The 21542-nt window shown below is 42.7% G+C and overlaps 1 protein-coding gene across 1 annotated transcript in view; it reads right to left on the reverse strand.

Annotated features, from left to right (window-relative positions):
- The window catches only part of CTNNBL1 (catenin beta like 1), a 162407-nt gene that overhangs the window by 108678 nt on the left and 32187 nt on the right, over window positions 1-21542 (reverse strand). Inside the window, exons 3-4 of the mRNA XM_045444640.1 lie at window positions 18981-19087; window positions 8939-9078 (exon numbers count right to left, since the gene is read on the reverse strand). Of these exons, the coding sequence (XP_045300596.1) occupies window positions 8939-9078; window positions 18981-19087 (247 nt within the window). The remainder of the gene's footprint in view (window positions 1-8938; window positions 9079-18980; window positions 19088-21542) is intronic.

Raw genomic sequence — 21542 nt, forward strand, 5'->3', positions numbered from 1 at the left:
GATGTAGACGGAAGGCTTTACGCTGGACTGCACTACACATCCCCACTTGGGGCTCCCTCCCCTCAAACACCGAGCTGCTATGGACACAAAAGGAAGAACGATGAGAATTAAACAAAGCGAAGGCGAAAATACAAGGAGGAAAATATGCATGAAAGAAAGAAACGTGAAAGAGGGAAAAAAAGGAGTTATGTTTGGAAACTGGAAGGCAGAACTAAATAAACTAAGTTTCCCTTCCCTCACCCTGGAAACTCTCTCACACGTACACGCAGACGACCTACGTTTCTGCGGTGAAGAAAGCACTGTGATGGTGACAAAGGCAAATCTGTTTTTCATTCTTGGCCTCAGTTCCCCCCTCTACAAAAAGAGAAAGTTCAATAATCAGAGACATTTAGAAAATTATACACCACAGGCAATTGCCAACGTGTAACAAATAAAATACAGACGTCCTGAAAAGGGGGCCATCAACTCGGAAATCAGGAATGATCTGCTAGAAGAAGACTGGTCAGAAAACAGTAACTAAAAACGATGAGGGCAGAGGGGCCAGAAAGCAGAGCCACAGAAGTAAAAGCCAAGAGACTGGAATATACAAAGGCACATGAAGAGGACAAGAAAGAGCATCAGGGAAGGGAGGGGAGGACAGAAGAGAGGGAAGAGGAAAGAGAAAGTCAGAGCTAGAATTATATGCAAATAATATTTTGAAAGAATAACCTAATAGCCGCGTGCAGGGTGCAGTGCACTAAAGCACTGAGTGCCGGGCACGGGGATGGGCAAATGGAAAGCAGGATGAGCAGAGAGCTGGAGGGTGAGGGTTGGGCGGGGAGCCAGGTCTGGAGGAGAAGATACCACACACAACAGTCCAGGGCGAGACAAGGTCAGCATCAGGGCAGTTTCACTAGAACTGGTAAGAAAAAAATAAAAGGAAAGATACAGGACATGCTAACAAGAAGGATAACACTTGCTGACCGCCCACTGAAGTTCCAGGCATTTTATGAACATCTTTTGCGGAAAGAAAAGCTATTGGAAGGTTTGTCTTACTCATGTATAACGGACCAGGCGACCATCACACGTAAGTAATTAAGCTGTGTCGTCTTCTTCCTCCACTCTTTAAAGTGATATTTACCCCAAACACCAGAGTGCTATGAAACTTACTATGCGTCAGAGCTTAAAGGTCTTTGGACAAAACTCCTTGATGTGTCTTGTCTTCATCAACAAAGTAACCAGAATGCAGTTGACACAGAAGACCGCGTTATCAAACTTGACATACAGTAAACCAAAATACGGAAGTTGTCTGCGGTAATTTTAAAAAGCAAAACCTGGCTACCAAATTAACCCTAGAAACCCCGGGGCTACCCCTGACTAGGAGGAATTAGTGGTAAAGACTGCGGTAGCCACCACCGTCACAGCCACCGTGTCTGAGAGTCATCATTATGCTAAGCGCTGGGCTACCGAATCCTCACAACAGCATTATAAGCGTGATATCCCCGTTTTACAGACAAGAAAGCTAAAGCTCAAAGTGGTTAAGGACCTTAGCTAAAGGTCACTGCAACAGTAAGGGAGAAGGTTAGGTTCATCTGATTCCAAAAATGATGCTTTTGCCACCACACTTCATAACACGGCACAGGGGAACACATGCCAGGTTTAAACGGGGCTAAGTTCTGGTAAATTCTAGCTATTGATCCTACTGTAATGACACTGTCACGTATCTCCAACAAAAATTATTAAAAGTCTCAGGAAAAAAATAAGATGCTGAAAACTCCCCGCTCATCCTCCTCATCTAAGAAACTCCCAAATATATTCCCTTGAAAAGTTCTTACATATGCGATGTAAAAACTGTATTATCTACTCACATGCTTATTTAATATGCATGACATTTGATCTATCTGTCTATCTATCTACTCATCCATCCATCCATCCATCCGTCCACCCAATGTAGAGTCAGACACCTATAGGACAGGAATATGAATCGGGCAAAACAACAACAATAACAACAAAATAAAGAATATAAATCAGGCATGTAGTAAGTACTATCATTATATCCCTTGATAACACCATGCATAACTAAGTAATTATTAACTAGTATGCGATGACTGTTAATTAAACAAGAGCCTCAAGAGACAGGTGGGGGACACGTGAAAAGAACAATGATGAAGAGTCAGAGCAAACACGAGGACGGGGTCATGTCATATTCATCTTTGGTTCACATCTTCAGTGAACTGAATTACCCCCAAATTATCACTAGCCATGTAATCTTGTTCAAACCCCTTTGCTTCCTTACAGCTTAGTTTCCTCGCCTGTCAAATGGTGGCAAATGGTCTCTGCCCAGCCCATCTCTCTGAGTAGCTAGAAGGAACAAATTAGGGCATGTACATCGAAGGCCAAGGAAATCAAAGTACTAAGAAAATATAAAAGCATTTTATAAGAAAGACTGTTAGTCAAGTCTTCCCATAGAATGGCCAAAGCCCTCACTGTTGCCTTCACTCTTCCCCAAAGCCTCGAAAATCTAAAATGTAAGCTAACAACAGCATGGTCTCCCTTTCTGGGTCACGATGGGTTGGAAGATCTAATTTTATATTTCGGCTGTGCCACAGACATTCAGATTGATCAAGTCCTTTTTCAGCCTCTAAGGTCTTATGGGCCAGGTATCATATTTTTCTTTGATTAGTCTTAATACCATGCTCACAAATGTGTCACGTTAAGCCTAAGAACTTTTCTTAAAAAGGAAAAAAAAAAAAAAATTGACAATGGTGGTGGTTTTATATAGGACAGGATAAATGTCTAACTTTTATCAAGAAAAGTCGTTTCTAAAAATGTTCTAGTAGTTATTTCCCTGCCTACTCTCCTGCCTCAGCTGAGAAGTCAAACACAAAACCAGTTACCAGCTACCAGGTCTGGTAAACATCTCATCAATTCCACCACTAACTGATTTTACGTAAATTCCTAACTTTCACCAAAGAACATTTCAGCAAGGCAGTAATGAGTCCGTAATTGTAATCATCACCTCCCGGGTAATGTAGTATGACCCGGAAGACAGAGGTCATCTGAAGACCTGAAAGTGGAATGAAAACCCGAACTAAAGACAGGCAGGCAGACTCTCAATTTGGATGAGAAAATGCAGCGTGGTCTGCCGCCCATCTAGCATTTCTTCACAGGCCAACTCTGGGCATGGGTGATAGGTTTTTCCACTGTAGTTACAATTTCATTTCACAAGGTAAAAGGCTCTCCCGTCCAAGTATAATAGGAAAACAGAGAGCCTGTCTCTCTGTGATAATTACTAAAACACAGTTTTTGATAGCCTATTTTGTCATGTCGAGTAGAAAGGCCACCCCACACACTCCCTCTGTACCTGTCCACTAGTGGGGCAGTAAGCTAGAGTAATAAGAGGTGACATAGAAAAGGCCAGCTGGGCACAAAATGGTCCACAATACAGCAGCTCTCGGAAAAAGAGGGGTATTTACGTCTGGTTGGTTTTTTTTGTTTTTGTTTTTTTGGCACGATCCATGTAGTTTTGGTACAGAAACTGAGCATTAATCTCATTAATCTCCAATGAGACAGGTCCATAAGGAGAAAATTAAAAAAAAAAAAAAAAAGATTAGAACAAGATGGTAGTAAGAAGATGGGTTTTTTTAAAAAAGTCATTTCATAAAGGATTCCTTAAGAAAAATGAACCAGTACAGTATAGATTCAGAGTATATAATTGATTTAATGCAACAAATGTGGGTTTTTATAAAAAAATTTTTTTTCTTTTGTTCCTAGACTAGGACAGTGAGATATGGCTCAATTAATGCAGATGAGTTTCAAAACACAGACAAAATGGTCTTTTTCTCCTTTTAAAACAGTTGGCACAGAACGACCTAGAATAAACCTGTACTCTTAATTCTCTCCCAGTCCTAGATCAAACTAATATGAGGGAGAAAATGCACTCATTCAAGATGCACTAAGGACCTACTAAATGCTAATGGGCACTATTATGCCACAGGGGAGATGCCCAAAGCAGGCTACCACCACCCAGGGGCAAGATATTCACCTAAACTCATAAACAAGATCAAAGGTTACATTAAGAGGTCCTTTTCCTAAATTGCCACTTTGGCACTTTTAACGTAACCTGACTCTCTTCAGAGCATATTTAAATGGCTTTAAATATGGGAGGCTTATCAGTGCAGATTATCAGACATGTCAGCCTACTGATGAGAAAAAGAAGTACCTTCCTTTCAGGGTAGTTTTGATTCTGGAAATATCAAGATGAGAATAGCTTCCAGCCAAACAACAGCTCAAGAGGCGCATATCTTGTTAGACAGCGCTTGCAGGAAAGCTCTGGAGCAACAGCCAACTCCCTCCCAGTCCAATTAGAAGAAAGCCCCGAGGAGGCTCAGACCCTTCCCAGCCCTAGTCCTGCTCATGAACATGGGGACTCTGACGCAGAGCCCCCCTGACTACTGCACACACCCTCCAGGATAATATGGGATGCTGCACTCAGTTTGCTCCACTCTAGCTTTCTCAGACCCAAACTGCTCAAATTCAATTGATCCCTGCTGGTCTAAAAAAAACTCTGCTCTTTATTTTCCAGTTCCCACAGTAATTCCTCACAAAACCCAACGGGACAACTTTCCAGGTCTTCCTGGCTTTATAGAGTCTAAGAAAACTAAGCAGTAATTTAGGGAAGAATAGTGCTAACGACCACTCCCTAAAATTATCCCAGACCAAAAAAAAAAAAAAAAACAAGCTGTCCCATCAGCACCAAAAATCTCCTCTATAACTAACAAATCTCTCCCTTCCTGCATATTAGCATGCAACTCACTGTAATAACGCCTGAAGTTAACGTTACAATGAGGCCACGTTTTTTCTGAATCACCAAAGTCTGAAAGCAGACTTTGGATAAATGTGGTTTATTCAATACATATACATATATAAGTTTATATATATAAATTATATATAAGTTACATAAATATACAATTGTATAATAAATATACAATTATATATTTATGTAACATATATAATTTATATATAATATAAATAAATATAATTTAAATATAAAATATTTATATATTTGTATATAATATACAAAACATATATATTATATATAAATATTATAAAAATAATATAAATATATAACATGTTTATATAATTTATATATAACTTACACATCATATATATATATATATATATATATATATATATATATATATAAAAGAACAGAGCACTTACCAGGGAAGCAGTAGTGGTGATTTTTTTTGTGGGGAGGAGGTGGGAGGGGAAGGGGAATCATGAGCCTGATGTCCTGGTAAGTTTCTAGTGACTACAGGAGCACGTCAGCTCCCAGCATGTGAGGCATGGCAATTTCCACTGCCAAGATACAGACCATGAAAATAAACTTGAAACACACTCTAATCTCCACATCTGTCAAAAGCTTACCCATCTCCAATACCCAATTCCCTAATCACCCCCAAGCCAGAAGTGACTCATACCTCAGAACTCCAATGGCATTTCCTGAGCACAATACTCCAAGGGCACTTACCGTGCATAGTAAGTAACTTGTAAGTGAGTAAGTGTTTTTGCTATCGACTGGAGTTATTATTTCTTGCTTCCCCAACAGCACCCAATAGGGCTTATCACAAAGAGGAGAAACCCAGTAAATGCCGTGATCTACCATAAGGACTTGAGAAAGGATTGCCCTGAGTTGTCACTCAAACTGAGAATGCAGCTAATGACATACAAAAATAGGATACTTATGCATGTTGGGCTGTGGTGATTTATTTTTTTGTTGGTGGTGGTAAAAGGGGTGATGAACCACCATCTGGGGTTTTTATCTTCCCCTTGTTTCATTCTTCCTTGTTCCTTTAGGCAAAATGAGTAAATATGGCTTACACTGGGCCACAAAAACTGTTTGTTTAGCAGTACCTTAAGAAAATATCTTTAAATGTAACTCTGATTTTATGATTCTGTAGAAACTCCAAAAGGTTCACAAAAAAAGGGCTCTAAACATATTTAAATGACTTACTTCAAAGGAAAAAGCAGTAATTCTAAAAGGTGGTAGCTGTTGGATCCCACCTTGCCTTCCCTTCTAACACAGTCAGAGTGACTCTCCAAAGCTGTGTGAGAGGTATGCCCCTCCCTCTCAGCCCCTCGTCCCCAGAGGTGCTCTTCACAGACCAGAATTCCACTCGTGGCCAACAGCCTGCTGGGCTCCAGCCTGGGGGGGGGGGGGGGGGGCGGCGGGCGGAGACAGGGCCCAGAAGCACTGACAAGCCCTCACCAGCAGCAGCCATGCAGAGCGCCAGAATAAACTCTGAAGCTGCCTCTCACGGTTGAAAGCACGAGGCACAAGCTGTCGTCTCGCATCCTCTGCTCTTAAGGTTACAACAAACCAGCCTCTGGTCCAATTAAAATCCCTATAGTTTATGTTTTCTCAGAGAAGGACAAAGGCAAAGATGACCTGAGCTTGTGGGGGGCATGACCAGCCACGTATGGTCTTGGTTGATAAACGAAGAGTTAAAAAAGATGAAAAATCTAAGTCATGACTGCCATGAAATTGTTCATTCACGGTACGGTGTTTCGGGCAGTTACAGCTGTACAACAGTAAATTGTTAACAAGCGTCTCCTGAAGAAAAATCTCCATTCTAGACCACAGGCAAGACAAGACGCAGGGTGCAAGGCTATGGGGAGACCACCGTCCCGAAACGGGAGAGGATGCATCAGTTGCAAGTCAAGAGGGCCTACCCTTTCCTGAAACCACTTTCAAGAAAAACTGTACTTTGAGGAGGATGACATTTCCCCTAATTGCTTTAGCTAATTAAAATTAGGTAATTAAAAAAATTTCAAATGCACTTTAAATTTGATGTAGGGCATAATTAAAAATCAGATTTAAAAAAATATCATTAGGGCAGTAGGGTGAAGGCTGGCATACTAGAGAGGGAAAAATGCAGCCTGGCTCTCAAGAAAACAGGAGGGAAGTGGCAGTCTGTCAAAGTTATTATAGGGGGACTTGTTTTTTTCCTTTTTAAAGACCAGAACTTAACAACTTGGAACATCTGTGCCCTTGCCTTTCCCAAGTATGCCGATGTCGAACAGCGCTCTCGTGTCAGTCTTCTCCCCAGCAGGAACCAGCCTGGTGAATCAGCAAAGTGTCAGCATCTTCGGAAGGCTGCTACTATTAGACTTAGCAGGGATAGAAAAAAGAATGAGGGCCGTGTCTGCAGAGACAAACTTGGTGCTGCGTGTGTGAACACACAAGGGAGCAGACGACTGGGCGAGGCCGTCAGGGACGTGGCAAGTCGTATGAGGAGAGGACTCAAAGGGCGCTGGAGAGAGCACTGGGCTGGACATCAATCAGGGGCCTAGAGTGCCAGCCTCAGCCTCAACAGTTGGCTGTCCGACATCTGGACCTCAGATGCGTCACTAAAGAAATAAAGAAGGCACTGGGTTAAGTCATCTCTAAGGTCTGTTTAGATTCAGAAAATCTACCATTCTGTAGGTGAGTTAAGATGTGAAGTCACAACTAGAACTCTCCCTTACCGACACTGTGAGGACTAATTAGTACCTTGAATGGGACCGATCAGATGGTCGATACCCAAATATGTGTTTCTTGCCTGATGCTGCTTGATAATCCAGTATAGTCCACTGTTCCTCAGAGTCTAGTACAGTGCCTGGTACATAATAAAACACTCAAAGCATGTCTACCGAATGACTTCATGAGACCCTATACTAAGCTTACCCAGAAACACGCTAATTGACCAGGGTTCTCATACAACCCACAATTCGGCAGAAAACCCTGGGGAACCCACTCATCAATCTGAGGACTTACGGAGTGATTCTTAATACTCTCAAACCTAACATGAAGTATCAGAAATGGTTTAAGATCACCCTTCAAGAAGCCTGCATTAAAATTATTCCCTGATTTATTTCTATGAGAAATATCAGGTAGGAAAGAACCTAGTCAGACATGCTCTCAGGAGAGAGATTACCAGAAAGATGAAAATAACATGAAGCAGCAGCAGATTCCCTGTGAATATCACTCAGGCAGACTAACTACATTTGTCTCGTACCTTCGGAAATCTGGATTCAAACAGAACAACTATTGGAAGAGAATTTACTTTAATGAACATATCCCCGACCACAGGCACATCAAAAACCGACTGCAGAAAGCTGCTGCACATCTGAGAGCAAAGACAAAGTATAAGATGGTTTTGGAAGTCACGGTTCAGAGTCAGTTAAAAGTAACATCTAGTAAGTGCCTACTGTGTATCAGAAACTGCTTAGCCCTTAACATCGTCTCCTTTAGTACTCTCAGTAACACTGCAAGGCAAAAGTTATTAACTCCACTTCTGCAGGTGCCAATAGTGAGGGCTGCAGGGGCATCAAATTTCACACAAGAAATGAAGCTGGGAGTCAAACCTGGATCGTCTGTTTGGATCTAATGCTCATTCAGCAAACAGTAAATGTTTCTGTGCACTGAGCCTGTTTTAAGGAATAGGGGTTGCAGCAGTGGACAAAAGAGATTAAAATCCCTGTCTTCCTAGACATTCCAATGTGCTTTCTACCACGGTTCACTGCCTCCTCTGGTCTCAAATCCGCTGGGCCGCCTGTTAGCAGAATGATGTCTAGATCAACAGATTCATGTCCTATCCGGCCTTGCCGCTATCATGGGCCTGGAAATCAAGATCCTGAGAAATTAATGCTATTAAGGTATGAATAGATACATCATGATGAATTCCAGCACTAACAAGAGAAAACAGGACAATTAAGGACTGCCCAAGATGTATTCGTAGATAAAAAACGGGTTTTCAAATGAGTAAAGAGCAGCGTGTTTCAAGACCAGAGGTAATTAGAATGAAAACAGAACACCAGACGTGACAGGAGACATCAGCAGAGACAGACAGAAGAGAGTAAACAGCATTCCCCCACCATGTCAGCCTTCCTACTGAGGACAGATCTGAAAGGATATCTGTATTATCGTGTCCAAGTAACCCAAGAAGAGACTGCACAGCATTCAGCTCCACCAGCAGGTGGTACAGGTCTGGCATGGTGGCCACCACGTGCATCTCCTGAATGATGTCATTTAGGTCCAGCTCGGATTCCATAAACCTAGGAGAGGAAAACAAGAAGGCATCAGTGAAAGGAAAGCAGGGAGGAGCAAAGAACAACATAATCCAGACAGAGAGACAATCTGTCAAAGTGTCTGCAACAGACCAACCAGGAAGTACACTCATCCAAACATCATACTGTCACACAATTTCCTGGAGAAATCGATTTCCTCATTACAAAAATCAATCTTGGATTCAGATCTCATTACAGGGTTCCCCTTATTCTTGTAGTCACAAGTTGCCTTTTAGAGGCTCCTGAAGCATTCTGTAGCATTAAATGATCTGCCCACCAGCAGACGAGCTGTGGATGAGCTACCGTCACCACTTGGTGTGGCAATCCACTATGCTGCCCTGACACAGTTATCCTACTAATCTGGAAAAAGTTTCTCTTACCCGCCACTTCAGATCAAGGGCCAATTATTCCCCTTCCCCACAGGAAGATACCGAGATTCTGCTGCCATCCAAAAATACCCTCCCTTCCTCCAAACCCCCTCCCTTCAGTCCTTCAGTGAGCCGACTAGGGGGCAGACCCAAAAGTAAAGAAGATCTAGTCTCTGGCATCCTGTAATCACCACCACACCTTATGCAGCATGATACTTCATTCACATTTTCACACCTGAACCTTTCAACAAACCTATGCCCAGGCGCTAAGTACAAAACTTCTCTGCATTTGCCTCTCCCTGCCTTCCCTTAGTGTTTGACATATAAGAAATGCCCACTAAGTCTTTGATGAACAAGATAGGAAGCTTTGTTCCGAGGAGGAAGGGAGCCAATCCATGTAAAGCAGCTGAACAACACCTGACTGAGAGTAACTGAGGGGCAGCAGCTCCAGACTCTGGAGCCAGATTGCCTGGGTCTGAACCTGAGTTAGCCGCTTACTTCGCTTCTCTGTGCCTCCGTTTCTCATCTGTAAATAAGATGATAGTTACCTATTGTTCCTGTAGGAACGAAGGGTTCCTGTAACGAGTCAATGAATAAGCACATATAAAACACTTAAGAGGCGCCTGGATGGCTCAGTCAGTTAAGCGTCTGACTTCGGCTCAGGTCATGATCTCACAGTTCATGGGTTCGAGCCCTGTGTCGGGCTCTGTGCTGACAGCTCGGAGCCTGGAGCCTGCTTCTCATTCTGTGTCTCCCTCTCTCCCTGCCCCTCCCTGGCTCGTGCTCTCTTTCACTCTCTCTCAAAAATAAATACGCATTAAAAAAATTTTTCTAAACACTTAAGAAAAAGTGCCTGGCATATAAAAGGCACTCTATGTTTGCTCTCATTTGTTCTTTTCCTGATACTACTATTATTAATATGTCTATCTGCCCTTCTAGAATTACATCTTTTGTCTCTACATATCCACCGATGCCTGCTTAATTAAAATGAGGCCATAAAGAAAAGGAACATAAGCCGGGACTTTTGAAGTCATATAGCCCTCATTCAGATGCCTGCATGGCTGGGCTCACACTACCTCTCCAGAAATCTGGACTCTGTGAGGAACAAAATCTGGAGACTATAGTTCTTTAAACATGCCTGTATTTCAGACAATATCCCTTACCATTGTTTTTTCCCTTTACTTTTTTTATTCATAACATTTATACATATATTTTCTAATTATAAAATACTTTTTATAAAAAACTGGGAAAAGAAAGATAAGCTTTCAAAAGGTAAACAGACATCGCCCATTATCTTACTGACCAGAAATAACCACTGCTAATACTCTGGTAGGTTTAAGCAATTTTTCTTAACTCCCAGCCTTTTCCTCCCCGAAAGCAGCCCACGTAGTATATGGTTCTATACTCAATTTTTGCGGTTGTTGTTAACATAGGCTGAACAATTTCCCTTATGAAACATTCTTCTACACCAGGAAAAGCCAGTATCTGATGCTGCTGTCAGTCCTTCTCCCGTGGCAAAATCCATCTCTGAGCCCAGCACTCTTCCCTGCTGAGCCCAGACATGACTTCAGAATCCTTCTCAACACAGCGCTCCAAAAAGAGACCAGCAATCAATCCCAGTGTGGGGGTAGGAGATGAAGCCATCTGAAATTCCTAATCTAAATAATACCTTTTAGAAAAAGCTACATGGTATTCCCTTGCATGGATCTATCATAATTTATTTTACCAATCCCCCTTTGTCAGACATTCAGATTGTTTCCAATCTTTTCCCTTAAAACAAATGATGCTAGGATGCATGCATTCATAATTACTGCGTTAGAGTAAATTCCCAGGAAGGTGCCCAGTCAGAAAGTGTGCATAACTTAACAGATTTTGCTACAGCCCGCTGGAAAGGTACCAACAGTGTGTGGAGTGCCTGTTCCCCCCGCCCCCCTCAAAACCGGTATTACTTAAAATCTCCTCCAATTTGAGATGAGAAATATAACTTATTTTTTACTTTGCATTTCTGATACTAAGACAGTTCAATTTTTGTTAATGTTTACTGGTTGTGTTTCTTCTTTGATCATTTTTACATCAGGGTGCTCATCCAATTTGTCGATTTGTAAGCACTCTATATTAAGGAAATTAACCTCTGCTATATGTTGCAAAAAAAAAAAAAAACAAATCAGAGAAAGATATTTGCCCTTTGATTTGTATATTGTGCTTTTTAAAAAAGAAGTTTTTAGGGGCGCGTGGGTGGCGCAGTCGGTTAAGCGTCCGACTTCAGCCAGGTCACGATCTCGCGGTCCGTGAGTTCGAGCCCCGCGTCGGGCTCTGTGCTGGCAGCTCAGAGCCTGGAGCCTGCTTCCGATTCTGTGTCTCCCTCTCTCTCTGACCCTCCCCCGTTCATGCTCTGTCTCTCTCTGTCCCAAAAATAAAATAAACGTTGAAAAAAAAATTTAAAAAAAAAAAATAAAAAAGAAGTTTTTAGGGGTGCCTGGGTAGTTCAGTTGGTTAAGCATCCAACTTCAGCTCAGGTCATGCTCTCACGGTTCAGGAGTTCGAGCCCCCGCATCAGGCTCTGGGCTGCTGGCTCACAGCCTGGCGCCTGCAGCCCGCTTCAGATTCTGTATCCCCCTCTTTCTGCCCCTCCCCAGCTGGTGCTCTCTCTCTCTCTCTCTCTCAAAAATAAACAAACAGTAAAAAACAAACTTTTTTTTAAGTTTTTAAAAGTCTAAGTCATCAAATCTTTGCCTTTATGAACTCTATTTCACATGTAGCCTGAGCAAGGTTTTTCCCCTATGCTAAGATCGAATATATTTTATGATATACTACTTTTATGTTTGTACATATTTAAATGTTTAGGAGTAAATAATTCCGAGATACACTTTAGCATATGATATGGAGCAAAGATCTAACTTTATCTACTGCTAATGTTTGGCCGGTTGTCCCAATGCCATAATCTATCCTTTTTCCACAGATCTGAAGAAATGCCACCTTTACCATGCACTAAATTTTAATGTGTCCTCTAATCTTTTTATGGGCTTTTCACTCCATCTCAGAGACTGGTTTACAAATTCCTGAGCCAGGGAGGACCACACTTCCACATTATTACAGTCTATTTTTCTCTGTTCCAGCAAAATATTCTGTTTTTCTTCTTTTCCAACACTTCCTTGTCTATTCTCAACCTGCTTATTATTCCAATTTCAAAATTATTTTTCTCAAGATTCTCCCCCATACCACTTTTTTTAAGGCTCCCTCCACTGTGCTTACAAGCACAGATTACCCTTCCAGGTCACTAGGTTCCCTATCACCTAGCGTGTGGAAGCCAAGTGAGAATCATGATATGGGAGAGCCGGTGCAGAATCCAGACACTGGGCAGTAGATCTGTATCATCTCTGAACCTAACAGGCTCAGCAAACCTCTCAGGCTTACAGGCCTTACATGCGTGCTTTTAAAAAATCTAATTTGTAGGGAGTAATGTGACAAAAGATTTTTACTGGGAAGAACTGGCAAGGGCACTAAACAGTACTAAACAACATCATGTGGAGTACAAGGAAATGATTTGGGGACCTGAGGGATAATCAGTGAATGAATGTCAGCCTGGAGACAAGCCTCCGGGGGTATCCTGCAGGGCTCCGCTCCCTCCTTAGGCTTGTCTTTGAGGAACAACTTGGTGGTGAAGATACATAAACAACAAACTTAACAAATGTCATGTAATGCAAAGCTTATGGAGATAAGGAACACGGCAGACGACAGAATCAATTCAAAAAGTTCCTAACAGGCAATAATGATGGGCCAAATCCAACAGGAGGAAAATTACCCAGGATCCACACAGAGCACCGCACTGAACCACAGAGCCACACAAATGCACACAGTGAGACAGATACAGCTTAGTAAGAGCACATGTGTGGAAAGGACAAGATGGTTTCAGTTCACTGTAACCGCGATACAAGTCAGACCATGAGAGAGTCCTGCCAGGACAGAGACTCCTCCTTCATCTCTGGACACCCAGCGCCGGGCACACTCCCTGGTCCACTACAGAAATTTAGCAGATGCCTGGCAAAGGAGGGAGCAGACGAAAGTGGCCGCCACAATGCAGCTGTGGTTTTTGCCTGCTTAAAACAAGATACTGCAGGAGTTACCACGCAGGGGCACCTGGGTGGCTTAGTCGGTTAGGCGGCTGACTTCAGGTCATGATCTCGCAGTTCATGGGTTCGAGCCTCGCATCGGGCTCTGTGCTGACAGCTCAGAGCCTGCTTCAGATTCTGTGTCTCCCTCGCTCTCTGCCCCTCCCTTGCTTGCGCTCTCTCTCTCTGTCTCTCAAAAAATGAATAAAAATGTTAAAAAAAAAAAAAAAAAAAAGTAGAGTTACCATGCAGATCAGATGACCGTTAAAGTCCATGACATCTCTTATGGGAACCATGCTTTATTTAGGAGGGCTATGGAAACTAATTCAGGTAAGATTATAGGGAGTCGAAACATCCTCTCATAAGAGAATGTGCTGAAATTCTTTTTCATTCTGAGTTGAAATCTTAGAAATCACAGTTGCCAAGTGATGTCTTTGTAAAGTCAGGCGTCTCTATAAAGTCAGATCCTTGTCACTGGGGGTAATTAATAAAGAATGATATGGAAAAAAAAATCAAGAAGAGGGAATGGACTGCAACTTTCAGTCCCTTCCAACTTGGAAATTCTTCCAATTATGCAGTTTTTGTTTTTTTTTTTTAAGCTATACTCCTAGAGAAGGGGGGAGGAGGTGATGAGAGGAGAGGGGAGGGGAGGGGAGGGGAGGGGAGGGGAGGGGAGGAAGGGAAGGGAATCCCAAGCAGGCGCTGCCCTGTCAGCACGGAGCCCGACGCAGGGCTTGAACTCAAGAGCGGTGAGATCATAACCTGAGCCAAAGTCAGACGCTTAACTGACTGAGCCACCCAGGCACTTCTCCAAATATGCACTTTTAACCCAAAATTTTTCAGTTAGGAAGTCATAAATTTATCAAAACAAAACACACAAAACAAGCAAAAAGTCAACTGTGAGTAGGGAAACATCACAGAAATGTCACTGGGGTCCAGTATTCCTTAAGTAATGACCTGGAGTGGGAAATGCCTGCACTTGGGAGTGAGACTGACCTGGGTCAGCCCCACTATTTGTAGGACATGTAACCAAGAGCAGTGTGTCAACAAGCATTTGTGGGGCATATACTAGGTACCAGTCACCGTGCTAGGTCCTGAGGATGTAACAAATAACAAAACAATCCCAGCTGCTGTCTCCATGGAGCTTCTAGCCAGCCACAAATATAAACAATCTATACAATGCAATTCCTTGTAAGGATGTCCGGTGATGACCAAGAGAACTGTCACTGGAACACAGAGCACAGGGCCCCAATCTGGTCAAGGGAGGCAGAGAATATTAGGTAGCCTATCTCTAAACTTCAACTCCCTTAAACTTCCTAGCTAAATTATAGTGAGGATTAAAAGAGATAATAAATATAATATGACTAACGACAGTTGGCACATAGCAGATGCTCAATAAATCTAGGCACCCTCAAGTCTGCTCTGCTGTAACAAAGAAAATGTTCTTCTCTTTTTGCTGACCAAGAATCAGCCAACTCATTTAAAGCGCACACTATAATATTTGTAGAGGACTGACTGTCTAGGGATTAGGTATACCTTTGGCAACAGCTGACTCACAGCTGGATGAAAGGATCAAGTTAGAGGTCAATGGGAAAGCAACAGAGTAACATATTAAAACAGTAACCCAGGCTGAGGTGGGTCGTGGATTCCATCTGGTATGAAGAATATTCTGCTAGTCTGCCTGTGTACATTTGCTTCAGACCAGCAGGACATTCTCCTTCAACCACAAGAATGAATATTAGAGATGACCAGCAAAGTTAAAAAAAAAAAAAAAAATGCCAGAAAAGCAAGAGAAACCAAGGAGTCCACCTACAATCATAAAACCAGCTATCGATAACAGGGAACATAATGTTTCTTCCACCCAAATGAATCGGCAATTCTCAAAGTGTGGTCCTGGGGTCCAGGGTGAGGTAGGAGGTGGCTGGAGATCCCTTTAGGAGTCTATACGATCAAAACTATTTTTACAGTAAACCCAAAACATTATTTGCCTTTTTCTCTCTCATTCTCTCAGGAGTGTAGGGTGGAATTTTCCAAAGTGCTACACAACACCTGATGCTATCATTGCCCTGATGGCTAATGAAATGTGCGCCTGTATTATTCTAAAATTTCCTAAGATCAGCACTTTGGGGCACTCAATAATCTAAGAGTGCAAACGGGTCCTGAGACTAAAAAGCTTGAGAACCACTAAACTAAGTAATTCTGCCCCTACAAAAATGAAGAGAAGGACTACTAAGGACTTACTAGGGAAGCAGCACACTCTGCTCAACGTGATGTTTGGGAGAACGATCACACGGTGTAGAGACTGCGTAAGGAGAATTGTCAATTGAATCTGAAATGCAGCCAAATGAAGAGAGGCATTTTTGGGTATGCAATCAAAATGACAATTGCATATATGGGAAAATAAATGTGAATGTTTCTGATCTCAACCGGAAAGTTTCGTTCAAGTACGCTCCAGCAATTTTCATCTTAATTGCACCTTGCTGGTCTAGAGAATTATAAAAGACACTGCACCAGTAAGAATTCAAGAACTCAAGGTTAAAACACAATGTAGTTTCTTAACTGCTTTTGGACATGAAAAAAAAAACGTTCTTTAGGCATAATGTCAATTTTTGAATGTTGCAACTTAACTAAAAATAGCATATAAATTTGTCTGAACGGAAAACACTGTGGTTGTTGCTGTTGTTTTTTAGGAAAATAACATTTTCTTAAAACCACTGTATAGACTGTAACCCTGGAGCATTTGTGGTACCTAAGACGTAGGTGGTGAAACGACCCGCAGAAACTCACTGCTCTAAACTGACAGAGGCATACGTCCGGACGGACACAGGCAACACTGGCATTCCAAAAAGCACCGTGGTTCTTAAATGTCTAGTGTTCTCAGCCTACAGCACAGCTTCCTCAGAATGTCTCCTTGGGTTCCAAGGATGGGAAATTAACAAGGATGACCTCAACTATAGAAGATCCCTCCTGTTCACTGAGCACCTACACAGTCTGGCAGGTGCTGTGCTAGGTACTACAGACAGAGACAAACAAGACAGTCTACAGACACAGAGACACAAGAGACACAGAGAAACAAGACACAGAGTCTAATGCAGGAAGACCACTAAGTAAAGAAATAGCTATAAAACAAATTTCAAAGATGTCAGAGACTGAGCACACTCACTGCGGGCAAGAATTTAGGGAAAGAGGCCTGCCAATGGGAGAGTAAGAGGCCACGGTGGGGAATCTGGCTATCAAATTTGGCTATCCGTAGCTATCAAAGTTTAAAATACATCCCCTCAACCAGAGACTTCCACACTCAGGCATGTACCCCAAACAAACAATGTGCACTAAGACACGGGGACTCCGCAGGCTCACTGCAGCATTTTTCATAAAAGTCAGTACGTGAAATAGCCAAGTGTCCATCCAAAGAAAAATAATAAATAAACTACAGTATCTCCACACCATGAAATACTACGCGCCAGTCAGAAAACAGAAGGTAAACATGCATGTACCAACATGGAAAGATCTCCTGTAAACATCAAGGTTCAGGATATGTACAATATGACTTAGGCAGGGAAAACATTACATATGTAAATCTATGAACAGAAAACAATCTAAAAAGATACTCACAGAGACCATCTCTAGGTAGCAGAATGGAAAGAGGGTCAGTGCAGTGAAGGAGAACTTTCATGTTTTACTTTTCTTACGTACTGTTGCCGTTTTTTATAACGACAATCTGTTTGCGTATTCCTTGTGTGATCAAACACACACGCACAGCGGGCAGTATGACAAGTGCCACCGTGCGGTGGAGGTTAGCACAGAACCTGACAGGACTCGGGTGCTGGGAAGGCTGAGCTCAGATGCAGCTACTCCTCCTGTCAAAGAGGGCTGTGGCCTGGGTGCGGTAACCAGGCTCTCCTCTCTGTACCTCACCTGCAGTACAGAGAGAACGTAATGAATCGTGTTAGCCTCACTAGGCCGCCATGAGGACGATGTGTCCTCTGCTACCCCTGTGTCCTTCTTTGTTCATGCTAATCATCCTGGCTGGCAGGCCTGTCCAAGTTCTTTCCTGACTCTGAAAGCAAAAATCACTCTTCAAGGCCCAGCTCAAATACCACCTCTTCTGTGAAGCCCTCAACAGCCCCCAACTTGCTATTCACTTTCTTTCTTCTGGATGTTCCCACAGCACTCTGCTTGTATCTCTTTTAAAGTATATTTCCTTCTACCCTGCACTTATAGCCAGTCTCCCTGTTAACCTATAAACTTGAGTACAAAGACTGTACTAGTCAACTCTCAATTGCCTAGGGGCCTTGGGCCTATTAAGATTCATTAAAAGTGTATGTCCTGGGAGGCAGAGAGACAGGGAGGGAAGAGAGATTTAGAATTAAAATCTGTATAAATATGAAAATCCCTTTAGTTAGAATTCACTTTTTTTCCCTACCTAAATCATACTGTGCACATTCCACACCCTGATTTTCTTGGTCACATCACAGGAGATCTTTCCATGCTAGTACTTGTCAAGATGGACTGAAAGACATCGGATTCCTCCTTATAGCACCTCACAGTACACAGTGAACAATCACATGAACGATCACATCGTGAGCACTTACTGTGTGCCAGGCACTGAGCTAAACACTTGCCATTATTGTCACTGTGTCTTCACAACAGCTCTGTGAAGGAGGTACTACCTCCTTGTACAGATCAGACGCCTGAGGCTAAGAAAGGAGAAGTGACTTATTCAAGGTCATGTGGGAGTCACGCCCATATCTGTCTAACCCCAAAGCCTTTGACGTGTTCTCAACAGTAGAGGTATCACTAATGACGGGCATAAGCAGCCTTCTTCGCACCCTGAGAAGAATAATGCAGAAAAGAGTTTAACAGAACAGGACTGACTTTTTGAAGAGTCTAGTCCTGGGCTGGTATCTGGGAGCCTGGCTTTTGAAAGGTTCCCTAAGTGATAAGGGTGTTTTGTCCACCTGGAGCACTGAACACGTGCTTTCCTTCTGGGAGCGTAGAATTTTGACAGCCATTGCTGACAAAGGCCTACATAACCTGTCCGCAACAAATATCCTAGACTCTAAGTCTCAGATGGGCTTCCCTGGACAGAAGCAGAGCACACAGGTTGATGCGTTTCACTGCTGGGAGAAAGGAACATGTCTGCATGTAACCCGGAGAGAAAATATAGGGAGGCTCCACATGAATTCTCCAGACTCGGCCTGGTATGCCTTTCCTTCTTGCTGATCCTGCTACGTACCCTTGAGTACCACTGACTCTGCGACCTAGGAGTCTTTCCAGTGATTTCCCAAACGTGTGTCTCGGGACTCCTGGCACAAATCACAAAAACCAAAGCAGGCAAAACAAATGAAAAACAAAACAAAAACAACAAACAACACGTAGGAGGAAAAAGGGTATCACCGAAACAGAGCCTTACTTCTCTGGGTTATCTGGAAACTTGATCCGCAACTCTTGGTTTTTGTATGATCTTTTTTCAAATGTAAGGATCATTTTCTTCACTGAGCTTTCGTCTAGCGGTTCCTCCTGGTATAAAGGAAACGAACGGCAACAATTTCAGTCCAAAGGGATTTCTTATTTACTAATCACTACTTCTTTTCCATGCTCTTCCATGCCATTCTGCCACTCACCTTTCTGGGTTAAACCCTTAGTACATACTTCGTCTCCCTCACTGGAAAGAAGGTTAAGGGTCTGGACCACACGCCGCTTTCTTTGTATCACTCTGTGTGTCTCACATCCAGCTCAGGAAGCTCAGTTTTAAGGTTTTAGACACTAACCCATTCAACAAATGATTTCCTGAGCATACTATATGGCATGGAATAAGCAACAACATTAGAGAGTTTTATTTAATATTTACCTATCCTTCTCCTCTGCCGTACAGATAAGATAACGCTCGGCGGCTTAAAAGAACTGTTCAAGGTCAGAGCCTGAGTCAGTGACAGTGGACCTCAATCTTCCCCATAGCAGGGATCGGCAAACTCCGGTGCACAGGCCAAGTCCAGCTCACCGCCTAGTTGTGTACAGCCCACACTGTAAGAATGGTTGTTGACCAGCGGCAGTCACTGCTCTACATCTCTTACACATCACTGTTTCTGGTCCTTCCTTACTGGCTGCTGAGAAGGAAATCAGAGAGGCACTCGCAGGCCTGACACAGCATCAAGAATTTAATAACCTCACTCAGGGGAAGCATAAAAAACTAGTAGACCATACAGTTTTCTTATTTCAAACACTCAAATAATAACTACAAAGGTAAATAAAACGAATTTTTGAAAACGGAATCATTTTCCCCAAAAACGTCTGCAACAATTTCAGGAATGTTTTCTCCTCAGTTTCTTGTCGAGGTTAAAGTCACATGCTGCAGTGCACTCTGTCTCTCTGACACCCTCCTGACTGCTGGCTCCACAGCTCTGTGGTCACTGACCACAACTCACCCCTAAAAGCAATAAAGGAACTGCTATTAAGAGAGCCGGTGGGGCACCGGGGTGGCTCAGTTGGTTAAGCATTTAACTCTTGATTGCAGCTCAGGTCATCTCTCGGTTTGTGAGTTTGAGCCCCCGCATAGGGTGCTGCACTAATAAGGTGGAGCCTCCTTGGGATTCTTTCTTCCTGTCTCTCTGCCCCTCCCCCACATGTCCTCCCTCCCTCTCTCTCTCTCTCTCTCTCTCTCTCTCTCTCTCTCTCTCTTTCTCCCCCTCTCTTCTTTCTTTCTCTCAAAAGTAAATATACATTAAAAAAAATTTTTTTTAAAGCGCTGGAAACATACCCTTTTGGAAAGCACTGAATCACCCCATAATTGTGTAAATACTCTAAGATGTCAGATATTTTATTAAATTTCTATTTTCATATATTGGGTTTTAACTGAGAGATACCTATAAATTTGTTTTGGCCATGACACATTTCTTTGATGTTATCAATCACTCCTGGGCCTTGAGAGCCTCCACCGGACTCCCACCCCATCCTGGTATCTACAGCTTAAAGAGATAGTATAAACTGAAGTCCATGCCCCGGCTCAGTCAGGACTCAGAGTGTAGCTTCGCTACTTACTAGCCACATGGCGATGTCACTTTGCTGAATATAATCCTCAAACCCTCACCAAGTCCAACTGACTCTACTTAAGTCTTTCTTGAATTCATCCATTTGGTGTTCGGAATAAAATCCTAAATCCTTCACATGACCCATATAAGGAAGGTCTGGCAGGATCTGGCCCAGACAATCTCTCCAACCCTAAACCAGGGCAAATACCCCTTTCGATGGCCCATGTCTACTTGTTCACTTCTGATTCTCCGGTGCCTGGCACATAGCAAGCAGGCAGCAAAGATGTAAAGGAAGGAAGGAAGGAAGGAAGGAAGGAAGGAAGGAAGGAAGGAAGGAAGGACAGAAACATTACCTGTATCTTTCAAGGTCATAGAGATGACCTAAAGAGATGAGGTGGGTAAAACTCTTTTACAACTACATGAACATAAACTCTTAATGTTACTATAAGCAACAGGCACAACGTACCCAATGTATTACTAGGATTTAACTAACTGATCTAAATTTCTAGGAACGGTTAAATCACAGTCAAGCAACCTCAACCTCCATTTTCTTTCTTTCCAAGGGCTAACGACGTCTTGCCCGCTCTGTAGGAAAAAAGCCGTATTAGTGCTAATACAGCTCTCAGAGGATTCCCAGAACCTTAGCCTCTCCAGGGTCTGGCCTTCCCTCCTTTAATTTCTCTTCAACACTGGGGGAAAACTGAATTATCAGTCTTAGTCATCGACCACAGCAGTATCTCCAATAGCTCAACGTCAGAAAGCAGAGGGAGATTTCAGAAAGATGAATGCTGGTGATGTAGCACAAAAAGGACAATAATATTTTACAAGCTCACGTGACTTCACAGGGGCAAACATCACTTGCTTTTCATCAAATGGGACTTTGGTGGCAGTGAGAAAATAACTCCTGGACTTGCAGTCTTCCATGTGTCATTTTTACAAAGCGATCT

Source organism: Leopardus geoffroyi, chromosome A3, assembly GCF_018350155.1.
Source record: "Leopardus geoffroyi isolate Oge1 chromosome A3, O.geoffroyi_Oge1_pat1.0, whole genome shotgun sequence".
NCBI lineage: Eukaryota > Metazoa > Chordata > Mammalia > Carnivora > Felidae > Leopardus > Leopardus geoffroyi.